Here is a 20,981-nt window from a genome sequence, read left to right on the forward strand (position 1 = left end):
AACAATAGGGACCCGCCGATTATGCTGGCATAATTATGAGCATAATAGGTGTCTGAAAGCATTGAGCATAATGCTAGCATAATAGGTAGAACATTTGCTTATCAAAATAGCTATCACAGAAAGATCGATATACTCTAATAGAACAGTCAGTAACTCTAATAGAAAAATCATATAGCTGACTGTTCTATTAGAGTATATCGATCTTTTCTGTGATATGCACTTTGACAAGTAGGTTTGTGCTTCAGCCACTCGTTAATTATCCATAAATTGGAAATTATTAGCAGAGCATGTGAACTGAGGCATAAATAATTGGGCATAATTTGAGCATAATGGGTAAGGATTGAGCATAAATTTAAGCATAATAGGTAAATTTTTGAGCAGTGCAGCATAGCATAATAGGTAAAATTATGAGCATAATCGGCGGGTCCCTACATAACAATTTAACAGAAGCATCCATGGACGCTTGTAGTACCAGTTTGTGTTCTATATATGTGCCAGGCCTACAGAAACAGGGCATGTGGGCATATAAAATTTGTCTACTTTTTCAAACTTTCACTGCCCATAACTTTTTAATGCTACCATGCTATGGTCATGTAATTTTTAGCCTATCTGAAACATTTAATTGTCTTTATACTAAAAGTTACAGAATAAAAATATTCTATTTCAGTACTGAGATATGACTTGTTATGTGACAGGTGTAGTTTGTGCCCTAGCACAATTGATAAATCTCAACCAACTAGCATGTTCCTCATTCTTGCCATCAATGTAGATGACTCAGAACCATGCACCCATCCTAATCTAGTAACAGCAGAAACTTATTAGAAGTAAGTTTCATCAATTACATTTTCTTTCTGTGCCACTTCTCTCTTGTAGGGACCAAGCCTACTTAGTCTTTTTGGGTATATATAACTCTTTGGCAAACACTCCCTTGCCAGTGTTCATAATGGAGGACATCTTCACTGTAAATTGTAGTGGTACTGGTACACTGGTAAAGGATTTTGAGTCTTGGTCCCACCCCCGGGATTCATCCAATGGGATTAGAGGACCATGTACTGGACAGTCACCATGGCATAGTAACTAAACTATGGCCATCACAATCTAGAGAAAATATGCACATAATAATTGTGATTGAATGGGCTAAGTATTCTTTTATGCAGTGGCTATTGGCACCAATTGTTGTTGTCAGAATAAGTGTTACCACAAGTTATCAACACTGGCCTCAACACACTATACTGTATGAAAGTAATTCTTTGATGAGCTCAAGGTTTGGAGCCCATCCCATCAAAGGCAGGCCAACCCTAGCTCACATTAAACTCACTTCATTTAAATAGTGAAAGATATCATTTTGATTGCATACAAATCTCAGTTAGTGTTATAGTTGCGGTCTGGCTCAATCTTGATGTCCTTTTTCATTGGGTGTATAGGTTCCTTATTGTTTTTTTTTTAAAATTAAGCTTTCTTCTTGATTTATTTGTAGGGAGAAAAGAGAAAAGGGACGATGCTGCCAGTGTTACCTTGGTGGCTATGGACTAGAGGCCAGCTTTTTTTGCTATGATGCTTTTGTCTAAGTTTTTAAAAATTAATTGGTATCAATAGCCATGACCTTCTTTTCAGCCAGAGAGAGCGAGTGTATAGATAATCCCTAGGCATAACAAAATTTGCATAGTTTGACACATGGTATGTAGCATTTTGACTTGGTGTGCACTTTCTCACTAGGTTACACACACTAAATTGCAAAAGCCTTAGCCTCTTTCACATGGAGTGAAAAAAGACAATACAGTTGCACTGCTTGAAGGAGGCTGTTTTACCAGACTTTTAGTACCACTACGAAAAAGCAGTAAACTAACAGATGGGAACATTTTGTTTGCTGATGATTAACTAGTTGATTTACTAGTTGATTGACTAGTTGGTTTACTAGTTGATTTACTTAGGAAATCATCAGTAAACAAAATGTTCCCATCTGTTAGTTCACTGCTTGATTTTTATTGTGATTTATTTCCAGTAAAACGTGCCTTCTTCTGACTATGACAATCATTCGTACAAATTTGATCATCTTTACTGCCACTGTCACTGCAGCTACTGCTATCATTATCATCATCGACGATGTCTCTGTAATTAGATGGTGGTCTCACTGTAGCCATTCTTTTGGGATACTTTTTCTGTGGAACACACTCAACATCTGAATAGAACTTACACATAACTGAATAGATATTAATTTTGTATGTCATAAATAACTTGTGCTCAGGTAGTGAGGTGTCGATAGGAAAAGACTTGTACTATGCACAACTTTTATACAAGCCTTCTTTTAAAATGATAGTACAAAAGAACACAATTTAATGTTAGAAGGCTCTTGAAAAAAATAAGGCCAAAGGGTAGAGTGACACTGAAACATTGAGTGACTGTTCTATTAGATAATTTTGTTCTTCATTACACTTTTGTATAGTTTAACTTTAATCTACACTGTAAATGTAGCTCATCTTCGGATTTTTCAGGAATCCAATCCAAAATTAATCATCATCTTTACAGTCAGGCCTGGTCATTGTGCACCAACTTGGTTCCTTTGTAGACAGTCATTCAGTGCTGGCTAAGTCGTTGTGATGTAGCAAGAATTGAGGTACTGTACAAGGTAGGTGGGAAACTTATTGAGAGTGTACTAGAAGACCATCATCATTAAATTTTGTCATAATTGAGTGCTTGTTTGCTGATGATGCAGCTCTAATTTTGTTCTTGTAGGGCAGATATGGTTATAGCAGCTAGGATATTTGAGGAAGTCACTGTAGAGTTTGGTTAGACCCTTAGTATATACACTGTATCTTATCTACGTATGTTAGACCTACTTTGGAGTATATATGTATGCTTCTACTGTTTGGTCCCATTTCAGATATTGAAAGATTAGAAATAGTTTAACATAAAACTGCTCGTTTTGTTTATAACAATTTCTCAACATACTCCAGTGTGACTTCGATGTTGTCCCAGTTAAACTGGTAACCACTTGAAGAAAGAATAACTAATTCCATTGTCACCATGTTTTATCAACAATCTGTAGCTGATCTCTATTGACTTCTCACATTATCTCCAACTGGTAATGTCATCTACTAGGGGCTACCTTGAAAGATTCATCAGTGTACCTGCTAGAATTAGCTCATATGTGACCGGGCCTGCAAAAATAGGGCATGTGGGCACATAAAAATTGCCTACATTTTCAAACTTTGATGTATCATAACTTTGTATTCCATGACTCTGTAGCCATGAAATTTTCAGCACTTATTAAACATTTAGTTGGCTTTACAATACAAGTTATATAATGAAAATATTCTATCCCATGCAGTACTGAGATATCACATGTTATGTGACGGGGTGTAGTTTGTGCCTAAGGTATATATTATCTATGTTTGTGCCCACATGCCCTATTTTCGCAGGCCCGGTCACATATTATCATTCTTTACTCCCACATTCAATTCAATTTTGGAACTCATTACCTGTTAACTTAGTTATTGCAGTGGACTTGAATAGTTTATGTAATGGACTTAATCATTTTAGGCTAAATTTTGTGACATTTTGTACATGATGCACATCACACTCATTTTTAGGTACATGCATTATTCAAAATTAAATTAAATTAGGGGTAAGACCTCATTCCCAGTTAGGAGAAATACACAACACACTGACCATCACAACTGCCATATGGCAGACTGATTGTAAATGATCGTGCCATCACTTTCTAAGTAGTAAGTTCTCTGAAAATTTTGTCTAACATTTTAGTAGCCATGCACATATCCTGTTGCAGTCATGCCCTTAAAGTAAATGGGAACAGAGAAACCAGTCCCTTGCGCACTGTTTAGGGTAAGATTACATCATTACATGCTTTGTGATGGTTGATAATAAGCATTGTAGATAGTTCTACAATTAGGGTTGAGGTAATTATGCTCATGATTCTTAACAGTATTCTATTCAGAATTTCCTGGAAAAAGCTTGCATTATGCTCCAAAACTATTGCATTATTCTCAAAATTATTCCAATAAATTGAAATAGAAATGTAGAATTGACTGTTTATTTAAAATTCTATGGTTAATTATTGCACATAAACAAGATAGCTATTTGATTGTTCTATAGAGTAGTATACAAAAAATAGGATTAATTGCTTTATTATAGTAAATATAGGTGAATGTTCTATTAGAGTATCTCGATCTGGTGACTGTTCTATTAGAGTATCTCGATCTGATGACTGTTCTATTAGAGTATAACGATCGTTTATCCATGAAATCTTTAATAAAATCTTTCAAAATGTTAGCATAATGCTAGAATAATGATTTCTGGAATTATGCTGAAAATTATTCCGGCATAATTACCGCACCTCTATCTACAATGATACTGGTATACACTAACATAGAGAAACAGTAAGAAGTACATTTGTACATCTGCAATCAGTGGCCTTGTACGTATACGCGCATGTGTACTTAGTCAAAATCCAAACCAGATTTGAGATCATTGTTTCCGTCTTTCAACAGGTTAGTGATGTTTAGTGCATTATTAAAAAAGAAACAGTACTAGATTGTTGAGTTGTGAAGCTTTTCATGTGGTTTCACTCTACAATGGCAGGAAATATTTTAGGAATGGCAGCCATCCCCAACAAAGTGATCTTGCGAAGCAAAAATTCCTTCCCCCTTGAAGATTTTGGATTGTGCTATCCACATAATTAATCCCCTAAAAAAACTGCTGCTATAGCTATAATGGCTGTGTGGTCACACTGCTTGTGGGTTACTGTTGCATAAACAGCTAGATAATGTGTTTCTTGTTCCAATGTATTTTTTGTTCAAAAAATAATCACACATGATTATAACACACAGATGTTATACAAAACTGATCTAAGGAAGGAGATCCAAAGTTCAATTACAAAGGGGAAATGAAAAGTTATAGCTATAAAAGTCAATGCTTATCATTTTACTGATAATGTCCATTCCTTAATTGAGGGTCACAAGGGATAAAGAAATACTTTCAGTAGGGCTAAAACGAATATTCTAAATGAAAGAGAATGAATATTTTTAGTCAAGAACGAATAATAGAATATTCTATATAATTGTAGTGTAATACTGAAATACAGTGTATATGTGTTATTTCTTATTATCTGTATTCAATTGTAAAACATCATTAAAATTTGGTATCTTAAAACCTCAGTAGGCAGCTTTTCAAATAAAGTAAAAGTGTCTGATGATGCCGGTGGCTACTAAAGGTGTACCGATAAGTTGTATCAATACTCAATTAATTTGTACCTAAATGAGCTGATACTGTATACTGATTAAATTATTGAATATTCTGTAAAATGTAAATCAAATAGATGTATATTCTAATGATTTGTAGCATTGAGAAGAGAAGTGATGTAACTTTGCTATATTGCACAACTACCTATGGTGGCGTGGCCTCTATTACACAACCCAGACAATTAGGTACCACAAATATTTTAATACATGCTCCCTTGTCTGGCATATTTTGATTAGTTACCAAGATGGCTGTTATACACAGTTGATCACTTTAGCTTTCCTGTAGTGCAGTTTTTATTCTTAAAGTGTAGCTAACAGCTAGTGTTCTGGGTAAGAATATTTTAACAACACTAATATAGCAGTACTCACGTGCGCAATCGTATGGCTTCTTGTAACTTAGCGCCGGTTTTATAGAATACTAAGAGAGGTTTTCTATTTGTTTGTAGTGAGCAAAAAGGCTTTTCATACCTGGCCATGCAAACAACTCGATTCATAGTGTTTGTGCCCATTATTACTGATTATGGAAGGCATATCAACAACCAATCTGATCACCCTTGATATCACCAGTCCGATTATCGGTACATCTCTAGTCCATTGTCTGATGTTGGTGAGGTTGTAGAGACTGACAAAGATTCCTCACTACTAGTGTCCACCACCTTTACTGTAATTTCAATGTTTTGAATTAAAATAATTACTTCGAACAAATTCGAATCGAATATGAATTCAAATGTTCAGTATAATTATTCGTTTTAGCCCTAATTTTCAGTACCATAATTTATAATCTTGTACATCAGTATGAATTTAGCTTGGAGTCTTCTTTGTTGCAGTGTAGCTAGGCACATCAAGTGTGATAGAAACACTATAGAATATTTAGAAAAATTATTTAGATAGAATCTTATGGATGGCTTCAAATTTGTGATAGCATGGGGATCCCAAACAGATGAGGCATACTCATTACTCAAGAGTAATTTTCAATTCAAAAGAATTTTATATATGTTGTAAGATTTAAAAGTTATAGCAGTTTAGCAGCATTAGATTAGAGCTTCTACAAATTTAGTGCTGTGGAGAATTAATTAATAAAAGTCTCCGTTTACAATCTACCAATACTTTAGATCACTTGATTGGATTTGCAAATGGTTCTACATGACTATTGGTAGTGACTACTCCTTGAGTTTAGCATTGTGATGGACTGTTAAATTAGCATAAATTAACATGTATGGGCAGCTAAACTTTAAGTTGACTTTTATGGTATGACAGCCTATGGAAAACTGATAGCTACAGTGATACTGTATCTTGGCCAAACCATTTGATGTCTTTATATATAATGATTTCACTATACTATGTTTTTGTTTCCCTTTTGCAATACCTGCACTTTCATATTCCTTCATTCCTTTTGTTTCCTAAAATATTATTTCCTTTTCTTGTGAAAAGGAAAGCATTTGTAGCTATTCAGTTTATCTATTGCTAGTTAACCAATGAACCGCATTAAAGTGTAGGCATATGTAGCTATTGCACATAGATGTGGCTATGTTTACTTCAACTAATCCTACATACTGTAAAATTTTATTAGGGATCATGGAGGTTGAAATTTTGTGACAGGGATCAAGATTTTGATCAACACCTTGATTGTTTGATTGCTTAACAATCTAACATAAAAGCTTTGCAAATTCTCAATTTTCTTACAAGCTGGCTTTCTAAGGTGCTTGATTGCGCATTTATAATTAAGACATCTTGACTCAGTGTAAATTAACCCATACACATGAAATTGACAAGGAGAAAACATCCTGACCGCCTGGCAAACTCTTGTAAGCATTCGAGAATTAATTGGATGGCTGCAAGTTCAAGGCTGCCCAGGTCCAGTCATGGGTTTTTTCTCCTTTCTCCACCTTTTCAAACACGCTTTCTGTAACAACCTTAAACAGGCTGTAGGACCAGGAGTCCTACAGACCTTCAGCACTTGTGCTGTAAAGCATTAATAAATAAAAATAAAAATAACCTTTAGTATTTAGATCACTTGATTGGATTTGATTCTAGTTACAAATGGTTCTACGTGACTAATGATAGTGACTACCCCTTGAATATAGCATTGTGATGCACTGTTAAATTAACATAAATTAACTCCTTGATACATGCATGGGAAGCTAAACTTTAAGTTGACTTTTATGGTATGACAGCCCATGGAAAACTGATAGCTACAGTGATACTGTATCTTGGCCAAACCATTTGATATCTTTAAAATGATTTCACTATACCATGCTTTGCTTCCTTGTTGCAATACCTACGCTTTCAGATTCCTACATTGTTTCTTTTTCTTTCTTGAAAGTACTATTTCCTTTTCTTGTGAAAAGGAAAGTACTTGTAGCTATTCTTGAAATCTAATTAATCAATGAATCCATATAAAAGTGTAGGTGTATGTAGCTATTGCACATAGATGTGGCTAAGGTTACTCCAACTAATCCTACAGTATGGTAGTACTGTATATTAGGGACCATTGAGGTTTGGGTTCTTCTGGCCAAAAATATTACCCAAAAACACAGCTTTAAAATACCATCCTGGTGCCTTGGCGGTATTGGTGAGGTATAACTAACCCCCAAAATTCCCTTCAGTATGATTTAAATGCTTCCAATAGGTAGCTACAATTAAAAAAAAATCAATGGAATTTTCTACTGACTGACTAACTGCCTGCCTGCTTGATGCCTTCAGACAGAAGCATAACTTGACAACAGCTAAGGCTACAGGCTTGATTATTTCACTGTTTGACACTGCTTTGCCCTAGAAGTGCCTTTTGGCATACTGCAGTATGTAAAATGCATGCATAATGGACTTACCTTTGTCCTCCATTGTGTCCCATTTAGTTTTGCTGACAGTCAAAGGTGTCAATTCATGGTAGTGCGATGCATGACTTCCCATTTGTAAATGGGAATTGTCCATGTTTTCCAGGTGACTGGATTGATTGTAGTGACATCTTCATTTGTAATGCTGTTTAATGGTAGGTGAAGATGAAGCATAATAGCCACTCCACTTTCAAGTCAGTAATTAATAGTTTGGGTGCACAAATCAGCCATATTTTTCATGGTGGCTGGATTGATTGCAGAGGCATTTCTCCTGCTGTTCTTCATTTGTAGCACTGTATAATGTGATAACTGAAAGTGGAGCGTAATGGCTACTTCACTTTTGAGTCCGTAATAATTGATAGCTGGGAAAACATTAACTCTGGCACCATCCATTCTTCTGATGTGGTATGCTCTGGTTCACCAGTTATAATAATTTTACAAAATAAAACATAAACAAACAAGTAAAGGAAAAATTAGGAACTTAGGTTAGATTGGGGATCATAGAAAAATGGTAGGGAAACAAGAGAGGTTGCCTACACCTGCAGTTATACTAGTGAACATTTAATCCCTAATTCAGTAATGAGTATAGACTGAAGTAGGGATTAAATGTTCACTAGTATAGTCTGCAGGTGTAGGTGACCTTCCCTGTTTCCTTACTTTTTCTATGATTCCTAATTCAACTTAAAATTTCTAATTTTTCCTTATACTCATATAATTCTTTTTTTCTTGGGCCAAACTCAGATAAGTACAGACTTGGTAGGTTGATAGAATTAAAAAAAATTGTTGTGATTTGTGTGTTAAAGGGTAGTCAAGTTGCAATGTGATTAATACTGTGTCACTTGTTAGAAGGCACTTTTATGTTGAAATATTAATCGAGTGTTTCTTACTTTTTGATGAACTTAAAGGGTAACTTACAACCCCTTTGTGGCATTATCTCTATACTTGTAAAATGATCATGTGATGAACATACATATTTGTGACCAGATCTGCAAAAAGGGGTCTTTACAAATTTCCAAGTTTGATGAGTCAAAACTCATCATGTGTTTAACCTATTTTCTTAAAATTACATCCGGAAATAGTGCTTTTTTAGAAGTGTACGGTGACCAAATTTCCGACTGGTACCACACCCACAAGTCAAGTTATGGATTGCCAAGTATATGCAAATGGAAAGGCTATAAGACCCCCTTTTTTGAAGATCCAGTCATATTTTGTACTGAAAATGATATTATTAGCAAGAATTGAATTCTTGTAGTTAGGTCACTTCAACAACTGCATGAATTTTTGTTTGTCTGTCCTGACCAACCCCAGTTATGAATACTTAAGGAAACCTTGTACATCATAGCTACAACCACACAGATCTGGTGACAATTACTATGAATCCTTCGTATGGGTAATGCTCTGCATGTACACAGGGTGCATAAAAGGAAACATTTTGCAAGCTCATGATCAGTCTCATCTACATTGCTATACTTACAGTGGCATGAGTAAGGCTATGACTTTTGCTGCTTACCTCTGTGTAAGTGTGGCTTTGGTGTCAGCTGGGGAATTCAGTGCAGAATGGAATGAATGGAAGACCCTCCATGGAAAGATTTATGAAAGTGAAAGAGAGGAGCTCACACGCTATGCTACTTGGGTAGCTAACAAAGCTTACATTGAGGAACATAACAAGCATTCTGATGTGCATGGGTTCACCTTGAAGATGAATCAGTTTGGAGACTTGGTACAATGTTATAATTATGTGTGCGTATTGTCATGTTAAATTTTGTAGGGATCTAAAGAGTTTGCTCAGTTGTATACTAGGCGACTGTCTGACAGGGATATTAACGGAAATATTGATGCTCCTATGTATGTCCCAACTAATGCTTCCATTCCTCCTGCTTCCATTGACTATAGAGTTTTGGGTTATGTAACACCAGTCAAGAATCAGGTATGTGCAATCATTATGAAGACACATTTAATAAGTATTTTAAATAAATTTTAGGGTGAGTGTTTCAGTTGCTGGTCTTTTGCTGCAACAGGAGCTCTTGAAGGACAGCATTTTAAGAAAAACAAGAAACTAATTTCACTCAGTGAACAGAATCTTATAGATTGCGACACAGACTACAATCAAGGTAAGCATACTGTAGCTATTAGTTGTACAGCAGTAATCTGGATCCACAACGTTTACCTTTATGTTTCAAAGGGTGCGACCGAGGGCTGGAAAATCTAGCATTCAACTATGTTAAACAAAAAGGCATCCAATCAGAAGAAACTTATCCTTACCTAGGATATGTAAGGAAAAGCTCAACTTGGTACTCTGTATGTTATGCAATTGATGCTTCTGTATAACATGGTATAGGACAGTCAATGTAAAGCCGATCCAGATAAAGTAGTTGTCAGGTGCACTGGATATGTACGTGTACAGTCTGGAGATGAAAATGCTTTGGTCAATGCAATTGCGACTATTGGACCAATTGCTACTGGTTTTGATGGAAGTGACCCTAACTTCAAGGTAGATAATTGATAGAAATAATGTAGCAACTATTCACTACTGTCTTTATTTTAACAGTACTATGGTGGTGGTGTGTACAGTGGATCAGAAAATTGTGGAAAAACAAAAGATGACCTTATGCATTCCATGCTGATTGTTGGCTATAAAACCATCGATAATAAGCCAGTCTATATTGTTAAAAACAGGTACTGATTGCAGTAAAACATTCCAGATATACATGATATTTTCTTGCAGTGAAGGTACTGGTTGGGGTGACAATGGTTACATTTATGTTCTGAGGGGACAAAATACTTGTGGTATTGCTACCGAGGCCTCTTACCCAACCATGTAGCAGAACACGCTGGACTGGGCTGAACTTTAGATTGCAGTTTCTACATTGATTTGTTTTGAATACTATATATTTTCTTAGGCTGGTTGAATAGGTCGTGCATACTTTTGTCAGTACATTTGAGCATGCAGTTGAAAATCTATTTCATTAACCTGTTGTGTTGTGTGTATGCGGTCAGCTGTATATACTGTATATTTACCACTTTCACATTTCAGATCAAAGGAAAGCCAGTGCATAAATATTGTATATACTTTGCTTGGGAGGAGCAAAGCGATGCCACATACCATATTGTCCATACAGTACTAATCAGCTGCATAACTGTACTGTATGAGTCATACAGTACAGTTATGCAGCTAATTGGGAAAATACAGCACACTTGGGCAAATAAAATGAGAAGACCATCATGATTATGATGAATGTGTACAACAAAACAGAGACAAGTATGTGAATCCTCAGACTAACATGCGACCACAGATCTGATCTACACAGTAGTCAGTTGTGCTGTACAGTTACATGTAGCTATGCGGAGAATTTATTTAAGGAATGTTACATAAACAACACACTGTAAATTGCTATATAAAACCAAAATAGATTGTATAAACACTTACTGATTGTCTGATCATGAAGCGTTTTAAATATGACTCCACTAAGACAGCACGATTGATCACGTGCGAGACATTGTAAATCGCTAAAACTAGCCAACCAATCCTATTAGTTTGTTCTACAACTAGAAATAGATTATATGAACACTCACTGATATCCTTATCACTGAAAATCGCAGCAGTTTGAGTACTAGAGAAAATCGCTCCCAGAAAGTACAATATAGCTATTAATTTCAATTAATTCAATTATTAGCTTTATAGTGCAATGTTACAGGTGTACATGATTGCACAACAATAAAAGTGAGTTTGTATACAATTGCACTAAAGGTAATCTGGTAAGTACCAGATCCCATATCTTAAATTAAGTACTTATCATTACTTGTATAATTACAATTAGCTGCTAAATGTATCAAAGTTAGGTGGCTTGGGATGTTTGGAGCAGATGCTACAAGGACATGTAAAATGGAAACTATGCTGGTTGTCTGGATCAAAGTTTCTCATAAAATGCTGCCATAGGATTTTAGTTAGTTGAAATTTAATGGTAAAAAAGGGTTGAGTTAGGTCAATTACTGGTAAGCTGTTGAAGGTTCGAGGAAGTCTGTTGAAGTAGAAGTTTCTTTGTTGATTAGATGACGTAAAAACATGTTCAAGTTTGTTACTGGAAGAAGACCTAGTAGAATGATGACAGAATTTGATGAAGGTCTGGATGTTGAAATGATCAGATGGATTTTGAATTGATTTTATGAAAACCAGAATGTCACACTGGTCATAAATATACATTAATGGTGGTAGGTTGAGCTTGATAAGGCGAGTTTTATAATCAGAAACATAATCGTTGAGGATGTATTTGGTAACTCGGCGCTGTATTCTTTCAAGAGCAGAGATATCTTGGATAAGGTAGGGATGCCACAATGGGGAACAATACAGGAGCTGAGACCTTACTAGTGCTATGTACAGAGTTCTTTTAGTTGTAGTGTTAATAGAATGGCTGAATGTACGTCTAAGCAATCCTAGGGTTCGATAAGCTTTGGATGAAATGTGGTGATAGTGGTTTCTCCAGGACAGGTTGGTAGATAGAATGATACCAAGGTCACGATGGGTGTTACTAGATATTATCGAGGAATCGTCAATGTTGTAAGAAGTTGGGAACTTTGTATTAAAGGAGAGGTGAATAAATTTCTTAGTGTTAAAAGATAGGTTTGAGTCTTGAGACCAGTCAAATAAGGAGTTGAGGTCATCCTGGAGTTTGATGGAATCAAGTAGTTCAAAAATGAGTTTGTAGCATTTAGTGTCATCTGCAAAAGATAAAGCATTGGAGTGATGAATGGATAGATACAAATCGTTAATGAAAACTAAGAACAAAAGTGGGCCAAGGATGCTCCCCTGGGGCACACCTGATAAAACTGGAAGTATAGTTGAGTAGGAACTATTGAGTCGTATACATTGGTATCTATTATAGAGATATGATTTGAACCACCACCACAGGTTGCCAGTAATGCCAATTTGCCACAATTTTAAGAGTAGTTCATTGAGAGGAACTCGGTCAAAAGCTTTGGAAAAATCTAAATAGATTACGTCTGTTTGGGTTTTGTGCTAATAAATATCTTTGAGGAAGATAAGAAGTTGTTGCAAAGTTGAGCACCCTTTCATGAATCCAAATTGTGAGGTAGAGATACGACTAGAAATAGATTTTGTAACTTTTTCATGAATAATATGTTCGAGTACCTTGGACACAATGCAGAGTAGGGATATAGGTCTATAATTAGTAACAAAATTTTTGTTGCCAGCTTTGAAAATAGGGGTGATGCAATGTATCTGCCATTCGGAAGGAAGACAACAATGGTAAATGGCATATGAAAATAAATAGTGTAAAGGTTTGGTTAAAACAATAGTACAGTTTTTTAGGGCAGCAGGACTAATTCCATCAATACCAGTCGCCTTTGAAGAGTCAAGAGATAGTAAAGTAGTGTGGACTTCGTCTTCAGTGATATTGATGGAGTCAATGGTAGAATTTGTAGAAGGCATGTCCTCAAATAGAGGTAAGGAGTAGGTACTCTGACAGAACACAGAGTAAAAGTACCTGTTGAACAAAGTAGCTTTATCAATGTCATGGGTGGCAGAACTGTCATCAAAGAAGACTGTAGCAGGGATAGAAGCAGATTTAGTGATGTTTCTTACATGCTGATATATTTTTGAGTCATTACTGAAGGCAAAATTGTGGACTAGATTTGCTTCAAAGTTGGCCTTAGCTTGTTGAATGCTGAATTGGAGGTTATCTTCTGCTGTTTTAATACGATTCAAATTGTGATCAGTAGGATGAGATTGTATTTCTTTCGTAGAGTCCGAAGACACTAAATCTGATGGCGTATGGCACTTAAAGCACCACCTTGCTTGTGTGTATGAAAAAACAGTACTCAGGGGTGTCTCAAGGCAAATACAGCACTCAACTTCACCTTGTGCTGTATTAGCCTTTCGACACACCCCCTCTTACTGTATTTTTCGGGTAGCACTATTTTCACCATAACATAACAATTTTGCGAATTTGGTGAATGCTCTATTAGAGTCAGTGAATACAGTCATTATGGATTTTGGTACTATACAGAGCATTTTCAAGACTACTTTTAAGCAGAAACACTTAGTACAGTGCTATATACATCATAGGGACTAATAAACTTCCTTTAATAATGAATCACATTATAGAAGTCAAACGTGTCAGACGTGTCGCCAGTAGCGGTGTGAATATAGTTTACAATTGTAGGGATTTCATTAGCTAGATAAACAGCCATCTAACCACTCAATACGTCAAAGCAAAAAAAATGATTGTAAGTGTATAACTGCTACTGATATGAGCACAATTATTTAGAGTTACTCTAATAAAGCAGTCACCCATTTTTAGATTTATTTTTGTTACAGCGCACAGCAATCCTTCAAAGAATAACTGTAGGCTTTGACGTTTAGAGTATTATTAGTAGTACCATATGGGCTAATGAATTCATTGCAACTATGAATCTTGTTTAAGATATTAAATAGTGGCGACATAGTCCAGACTAAATGACACTTATAACCATATGAATATAATTTGCACTTGTATGGATTTCATTAGTTAGACAAGCTACTGGTTGATCAATAAAGCTGTCTGTACACATCAATTAGCTCTCAGTACAACTATTTGTGATTTATGAAAAAGCAATTTTAAAACTCTCTAATAGATAGGGTCCGCAACGTGAAATTTCGACCTCTGAGAATCAACTACCAAACTACCCACAAATGCTAGGCTATAGGTACCACTTAGAAAATGCCAGATTGGCGTTATTTTCTTCATTAATGTCATGTCGTGCAAATTGGCGAATATGCTTACCAATTACGAGGTTTTTTGCTATATCTTCAAGGAAATGTCTTTTAAAGCTACAATACGCGCTCTCAACCTTTCTTACTAACCGTACTCTAAACTAAAACCATTAGTGGCTGCATTGTCTGGAGCAATTTCCAGCCGCAGCATCGCGAAAATGAAATTTCGGACTCTAAAAAAGTTTCGATGTCACTGGAGCACACAGTAGCGATGCCAAAGTAACCCTCCCAGGTCAAACTGGTCTGGCATGGGTCCAACTACTACCACACCAAATATGATCGAATTCCAAAATTGTTTGCCATCTGGCTGAGCTCGACGTCTGTCAAAAATTCGTCAAAAATGTCGATCTTATTCACTGACAGGAACTTTTGCTAGCCAAATGTGCTAGTTTATTTCTCAAAAGCTTGGTAGACCCATAGTCAGTAGCTTTCGTTCATAGGATTGGTCTGGCAGCTCTTCAAGCGACCTCAAAAACCGCCAAATGCCGATATCCATGAATTTTGGCGATATCAACATTTACAATGCGTTAAAGAAATTTTGTACTCCAAACGTAATGCTTTGCCTCTCTTAAGTCATGCTGCATCCTTGTTTAGTTGTATTCGTCCATAGGGTGGCAATGGCGGCTCTGTTATCGAGGCCAAAATCCATCAAAATGCCCATCTCACCATTTGTCATCAGTTTTAGGAAGTTTTACATGTCAAACATGCTGGTTTGCCTTTCTACATCTTTACTGGACGTTTCAATCACCTTCGTCTGTGTAGGCACCTTTCTTCAGTCTCTTGAAAATGTCAGAGCACGCCAATTGGGCCGCAGCGCAACCATCAACACCACTTACTGCTTATTTTGTTTCATTAATTCCACGAAAATTCAGCAGTAATATTGCATAACCCAAGTGGAGTTAGTCTAGTTTTGAATATCCACCCTTTGGAACTCTACACGAATGGAATTTTCGATTGTGGTTTTTGATAATCGGAATTTGCATTTCGGTAATCATTTGTATAAACATGTAGAGTACAATATTTAGAGCTACACTAACTCCATTTTCGCTCTATTAGGCCACTCCAATTGGTAATTATGTTTCTGGTCCTTTGAAAATCAGTTTCAGGTGCGGGCGGGCGGAATTCAGCAACAAAGCAACAATGAAGTGACTGCTCATTTAGAGTATTTTTTGATTTACTGACTGTTCTATTAGAGTATATCGATCCGTACTATGCACCTTGCCCATTTCTTGCAGATTTTCACTGATGAAATACAAATCATGACACTTAGATAGTTAGATTTAGCATAGTTGTTGCAGCCCAATATTTGTTTCCGAAATCCAGATTTTTCAAAAAGCTGATGCGGGCATTTTACCCATGTATTTCTGAAATTTCACGTTCTCCAAAAAAGGATGCGGGCGGTGGACCAGAAACATAATTACCAATTGGAGTGGCCTTACATTTCTGCTGGTTTTCCTGTCATTCTTGCGTGGAACCAATGAAACAAAATAGCTAAGCATTAACTGGTATTGATGGTTACACCCAATTGGCGTGCTCTGGCGTTTTCAAGAGACTGGAGAAAGCTGCCTACACAGACGGAGGTGATTGAATGGTCCAGCAAGGATGTAGAGAGGTAAACCAACATGTTTGACATGTAACACTTCCTAAAACTGATGACAAATGGTGAGATGGGTATTTTGATGGATTTTGGCCTCGATAAGAGAGCCGCCAGTGCCACCCTATGGGCCAATATAACTAAACAAGGATGCAGCATGACTATAGAGAGGCAAAGCATCACGTTTAGTGTGCAAGATTTCTTTAACGCATTGTAAATTGGTCAACATCGGCAAAATCCGTGGATATTGGCATTTGGCGAATTTTGAGGTCGCTTGAAGAGCTGCCAGGCCAACCCTATGAATGAAAGCTTCTGGCTATGGGTCTAGTAAGTTTTTGAGTAGTAAACTAGCACATCTGGCTAGCAAAAGTTCCTGTCAGTGAATAAAATCGGCATTTTTGACGAATTTTTGACAGACGTCGAGCTCAGCCAGATGGCAAACAATTTTGGAATTCGATCATATTTGGTGTGGTAGTAGTTGGACCCATGCCAAACCAGTTTGACCTGGGAGGGTTACTTTGGCATCGCTACTGTGTGCTCCAGTGCATGACATCAAAACTTTTTTATAGTCCTAAATTTCATTTTCGCGATGCTGCGGCTGGAAATTGCTCCAGACAATGCAGCCACTGGTGGTTTTAGTTTAGAGTACGGTTAGTAAGAAAGGTTGAGAGCGCGTATTGTAGCTTTAAAAGACATGTCCTTGAAGATATAGCAAAAAATCTCGTAATTTGTAAGCATATTCGCCGATTTGCACGACAAGACGTTAATGAAAAATAACGCCAATCTGGCATTTTCTAAGTGGTACCTAGCCTAGCATTTGTGGGTAGTTTGGTATTTGATTCTCAGAGGTCGAAATTTCAAGTTGCGGACCCTATAATAGAGCAGTCTTTCGTTTTTAAGTATTAAATAGTTGGTAATGCAATGCTTGATACCCTTTGTGACTTTAACTTAAAACTTGTAAAAAACGAAAGTAATAAAATGTGAAAATTCTGAGCTAGATCCTGGGATGTTTTGGAATGAATCAGAGCCATAACCACTGTACTACCGCTACCAGCTGCTGGAACCCTGAATTTTAGATGTATACCCGCTAATTAATGCAAGATAATATAGAAATGGTGATCTAGCGTATATTAAAGAATATGGCTGAACCCAAACCCCGTCCTAACTGGATTTATACTGAACCCAAACCTAACTTTGGGGCATTTGACGATAGATCAGTAAGTGCCCAAATATTTTTTGTTGTAACGTAACTTCCTTCGCTATGTCAAATCCCGAGTTAATCCCGCGTTGCAACTGGGGCCAACGGTGGGGATTTGACACGATAGGTTTTCCCTACTATGGGGCATTTGACATTCGGCTGTGTCAAATCCCCACTATAGCCCCATATATGCCCGAGGAGGGGGTAGTGGGGCAATACATTGATAGGTGCACTATCGTGAGAAATCAGGCATTCTTTAGATAGTAGAGAGTGCTTTAGTGCCCTCTACTATCAATGAAACCTAGTGAAACCATGCAGTTGTGGTATAATATATTAATATATATATATATCTATATTATAAGAGTGAAAAGCCGTCTGTCTGTCTGTCTGTCTGCATTCCATTTGATGTCACGCATTGTACTCTCGAACCGCTGCGCGTTTAGAAGCGTCTTTGGCGTCACGGAAGCGCTGATTATTGAGCTCAACAATGATGCTTTCGAAAAGTTCGAGCGAGCTATCGTTAGTCGTCTAGGGGCCGTTGAAGGCAGGTGTGTAGACTAAAATTCGCTTGAATTCTTTCTATAAACCGCATGCAAACCGCAAGTAAACACCTATCTCAGTCCATTTGTACAAGTCTTTATAATACTAAAATATTGTTGTAACAATGTGGTGAAGTAGATAGGTTAATGGTTTAGGTGCCTGCCTTACGTGCGCGAGGTTGTGGGTTCGAGTCCAGCTGGTGTTAACTTTTTTTTCTCGTTTTGGGCACCTTTTCAGTACACCTTTTTTCTCACTGTACTGTATGTGTTTTTGCCAACTGTACACACGTGATATTTCTAATTCAAATTCATTTGATGTGCTGTGTAAGCATGCCGGAGCATGCCGCCTAAGCGAAAACGATCGTCTACTTTTTGTGCGTTTCAAGCAAAGAGACGCAAGCAGAACCAAAGATTGGATCCAGAGAAGAGACGGGAAGAAGCAGAACGACAAATACTGCGCCGCCAGGAGGCTTCAACTGGAGCTACCACCTCATCCAGTGCTAGGTGTGAACTGGACTCACAACAGAGACGACGACAACGTGACGCAGAAGCCCATCGTGTGGCCCGCCAGGACGAAGAAAGAAGATCACAGGAACGGATCCACGATGCAGCTGCCCGTCGACCTTCGCGTGCGGACCGGGCCACCAGAGAAGAAGAACAGAAGCGTGATACAGCTGCCCGTCGACTTGCGCGTGAAGACCCAGTAACAAGGAGGGAGGAGCAACAACAAGATACAGCTTCCCATCAACAAGCTCGAGCTGATCCACTCTACAGAGCTCTGGAGCAGCAGGCTAACACAGCACGCAGACAACAGGTACGTGCAAGCACACACCCAAGCTTTAGGGGGCTTAGCTATCAGCCACACAACTTCTTCAACACTACAGATGTAGGCACACTTAGTGTAGAATGCACACACTGCGGCGCATTAAAATTTCCCCAGGAGACCGAATCCCTTCGTTGCTTGAAGGGTAATGTCCAGTTAGAGGCATTTCCACAGCCCCAGTCATTCTTGAGACACCTGTATGAAGGTACAAACACAGCAGGTAAACATTTTCTAGCTAGCATACGTAAGTATAATAGTGCATTTCAAATGACAAGCTTTGGCTGTAACGAGATAACTATGGCTGGCTTCAATCCTTCTTTTAGAGTACAGGGTCAAGTCTATCATCGTATAGGTAGTTTAGTTCCATCAACAGGTGAGTCTCCTAAATTTTCCCAAATTTATTTTATCGACAACCAACAAACTGAAGTAGCTACAAGATGTGGGATAGTTGATGGGTTAAGGCTTGACATAGTTAGGGGTATTACTGAGCTTTTGCATGACGATAATCACTATGTTCAACTTATTAAGGTAGCTAAAGAAATATTTGAGCAGCATGATGAGCCAGCAAATATTAGGGTAGTGATTAATGAGAACAAACGGCCTGTAGGAGAGCATGCTAGGAGGTACAATAGCCCGATGTGTGACGAGGTAGGAGTGTTAATGCCTAATGATAATGTAAATAATAGGGACATAGTTTTACACTATAGGGATGGGTCTTTGCAGCGCATTTCTGAACTTCATAGGGGGTATGATCCTTTACAGTATCCTTTACTCTTTTCTTATGGCACCGATGGATGGCACATCAACCTGAAATTGGCTAATGGTAGGAAATTGACAGCCATGGTGTATTACCGCTACCACATCATGGTCAGGCAGCAAGTGCCTGTATTGCTTAAGGCTAAAAGGCTTTTCCAGCAATTCCTGGTTGACGCCTACTGTAAGATTGAAACTGAGCGCTTACAGTTTCTCAGGCGTGAGCAAAAGGCACTACGTGCTGATTGCTACCAGGATTTGCGGGATGCAATGGTAGATGGGGATGGTGACTCCAGGAATGTTGGTCGTAGGGTGATCCTACCGTCGTCATTTACTGGTGGACCACGCTACACGCATGAGCATCAGCAGGATGCAATGACCTACGTTAGGAAGTATGGCCACCCCGACCTCTTTATCACCATGACCACCAATCCTAATTGGCCAGAGATTAGGAACAATCTACTACCAGGTCAAGAACCCCTGGACCGTCCAGACTTAGTGGCCCGTGTGTTTAGGCTTAAGGTGAAGAAATTGTTAGAGATGCTCACAAAGGAGATGATTTTTGGGAAACCACGGGCTTGGCTCTACTCAACAGAATGGCAAAAGCGCGGTTTGCCACATTGCCATTTGCTGCAATGGCTTATTCCAGAGCACAAGATCACTCCAGATAAGATTGATGATGTCATCTGTGCTGAGATCCCTGATCCAATGGTTGATCCTGAGCTGCATCAGATCGTGATTTCCAACATGGTACATGGGCCCTGTGGGAGCATCAACCCTGACTCACCCTGCATGCGAGTAACTCGGTTTTGCCTTTTGAATTTAGACGGCTTCAATTTCCAATTGCACTTTGCTTTGCCATGACCATTAACAAAAGCCAGGGCCAAACTTTTAAGGCTGTAGGATTAGATTTGACGGACGAAAGCTTCACACACGGCATGCTTTATGTGGCACCATCTAGGGTAGGTTCAGCAGATAGATTGACACTTTTAGTTAGAGGGGATTGCAAAACACGTAATGTAGTCTATAGTGAGGTTTTTAGATAGGCAAACACATGCACTTTAGTTAGGTTTGTCTGCTGCTACTGCTGCTTTGTGATATTGTGGATCAGCACCTGTGGATGGTGGTAAGGAAGGTATTATGGTAAAAAAATGTATCAGATGGTTGCTTTGTATATTTATGTATGTGTGAAACTATTTATCTTTTCTATTCT

General features: G+C 37.8%; 2 protein-coding genes across 3 annotated transcripts; both read left to right on the plus strand.

Annotated features, from left to right (window-relative positions):
- Positions 1 to 9,553: 9,553 nt before the first annotated feature.
- Positions 9,554 to 11,067, plus strand: LOC136254300 (procathepsin L-like). Its single transcript, XM_066047004.1, has 7 exons — positions 9,554 to 9,812; positions 9,861 to 10,019; positions 10,074 to 10,203; positions 10,275 to 10,363; positions 10,431 to 10,583; positions 10,641 to 10,768; positions 10,818 to 11,067. Exons 1-7 carry the CDS (start codon positions 9,573 to 9,575, stop codon positions 10,912 to 10,914), a joined length of 996 nt encoding a protein of 331 aa, XP_065903076.1. The 5' UTR covers positions 9,554 to 9,572; the 3' UTR covers positions 10,915 to 11,067.
- Positions 11,068 to 18,451: 7,384 nt separating this feature from the next.
- LOC136255681 (troponin I-like) lies at positions 18,452 to 20,981 on the plus strand. 2 transcript variants are annotated; one of them, XM_066048504.1, is made up of 3 exons: positions 18,454 to 18,815; positions 18,879 to 19,006; positions 20,838 to 20,981. In XM_066048504.1, exons 1-3 carry the CDS (start codon positions 18,533 to 18,535, stop codon positions 20,913 to 20,915), a joined length of 489 nt encoding a protein of 162 aa, XP_065904576.1. In that variant the 5' UTR covers positions 18,454 to 18,532; the 3' UTR covers positions 20,916 to 20,981. The 2 variants fall into 2 exon arrangements, with proteins under 2 accessions (XP_065904569.1, XP_065904576.1); XM_066048497.1 differs by having other exon boundaries at positions 18,452 to 19,006.

The sequence above is a fragment of the Dysidea avara genome, chromosome 1, assembly GCF_963678975.1.
Source record: "Dysidea avara chromosome 1, odDysAvar1.4, whole genome shotgun sequence".
Classification (NCBI taxonomy): domain Eukaryota; kingdom Metazoa; phylum Porifera; class Demospongiae; order Dictyoceratida; family Dysideidae; genus Dysidea; species Dysidea avara.

Coding starts and splice junctions, on each gene's coding strand:
- LOC136254300 (XM_066047004.1), top strand. CDS start 9,573: ATGAGTAAGGCTATGACTTTTGCTGCTTACCTCTGTGTAAGTGTGGCT. Junction 9,813..9,860: donor TGAATCAGTTTGGAGACTTG/GTACAATGTTAT, acceptor TAAATTTTGTAG/GGATCTAAAGAGTTTGCTCA. Junction 10,020..10,073: donor TAACACCAGTCAAGAATCAG/GTATGTGCAATC, acceptor AATAAATTTTAG/GGTGAGTGTTTCAGTTGCTG.
- LOC136255681 (XM_066048497.1), top strand. CDS start 18,533: ATGCCGCCTAAGCGAAAACGATCGTCTACTTTTTGTGCGTTTCAAGCA. Junction 19,007..20,837: donor ACACAGCACGCAGACAACAG/GTACGTGCAAGC, acceptor CACTTTAGTTAG/GTTTGTCTGCTGCTACTGCT.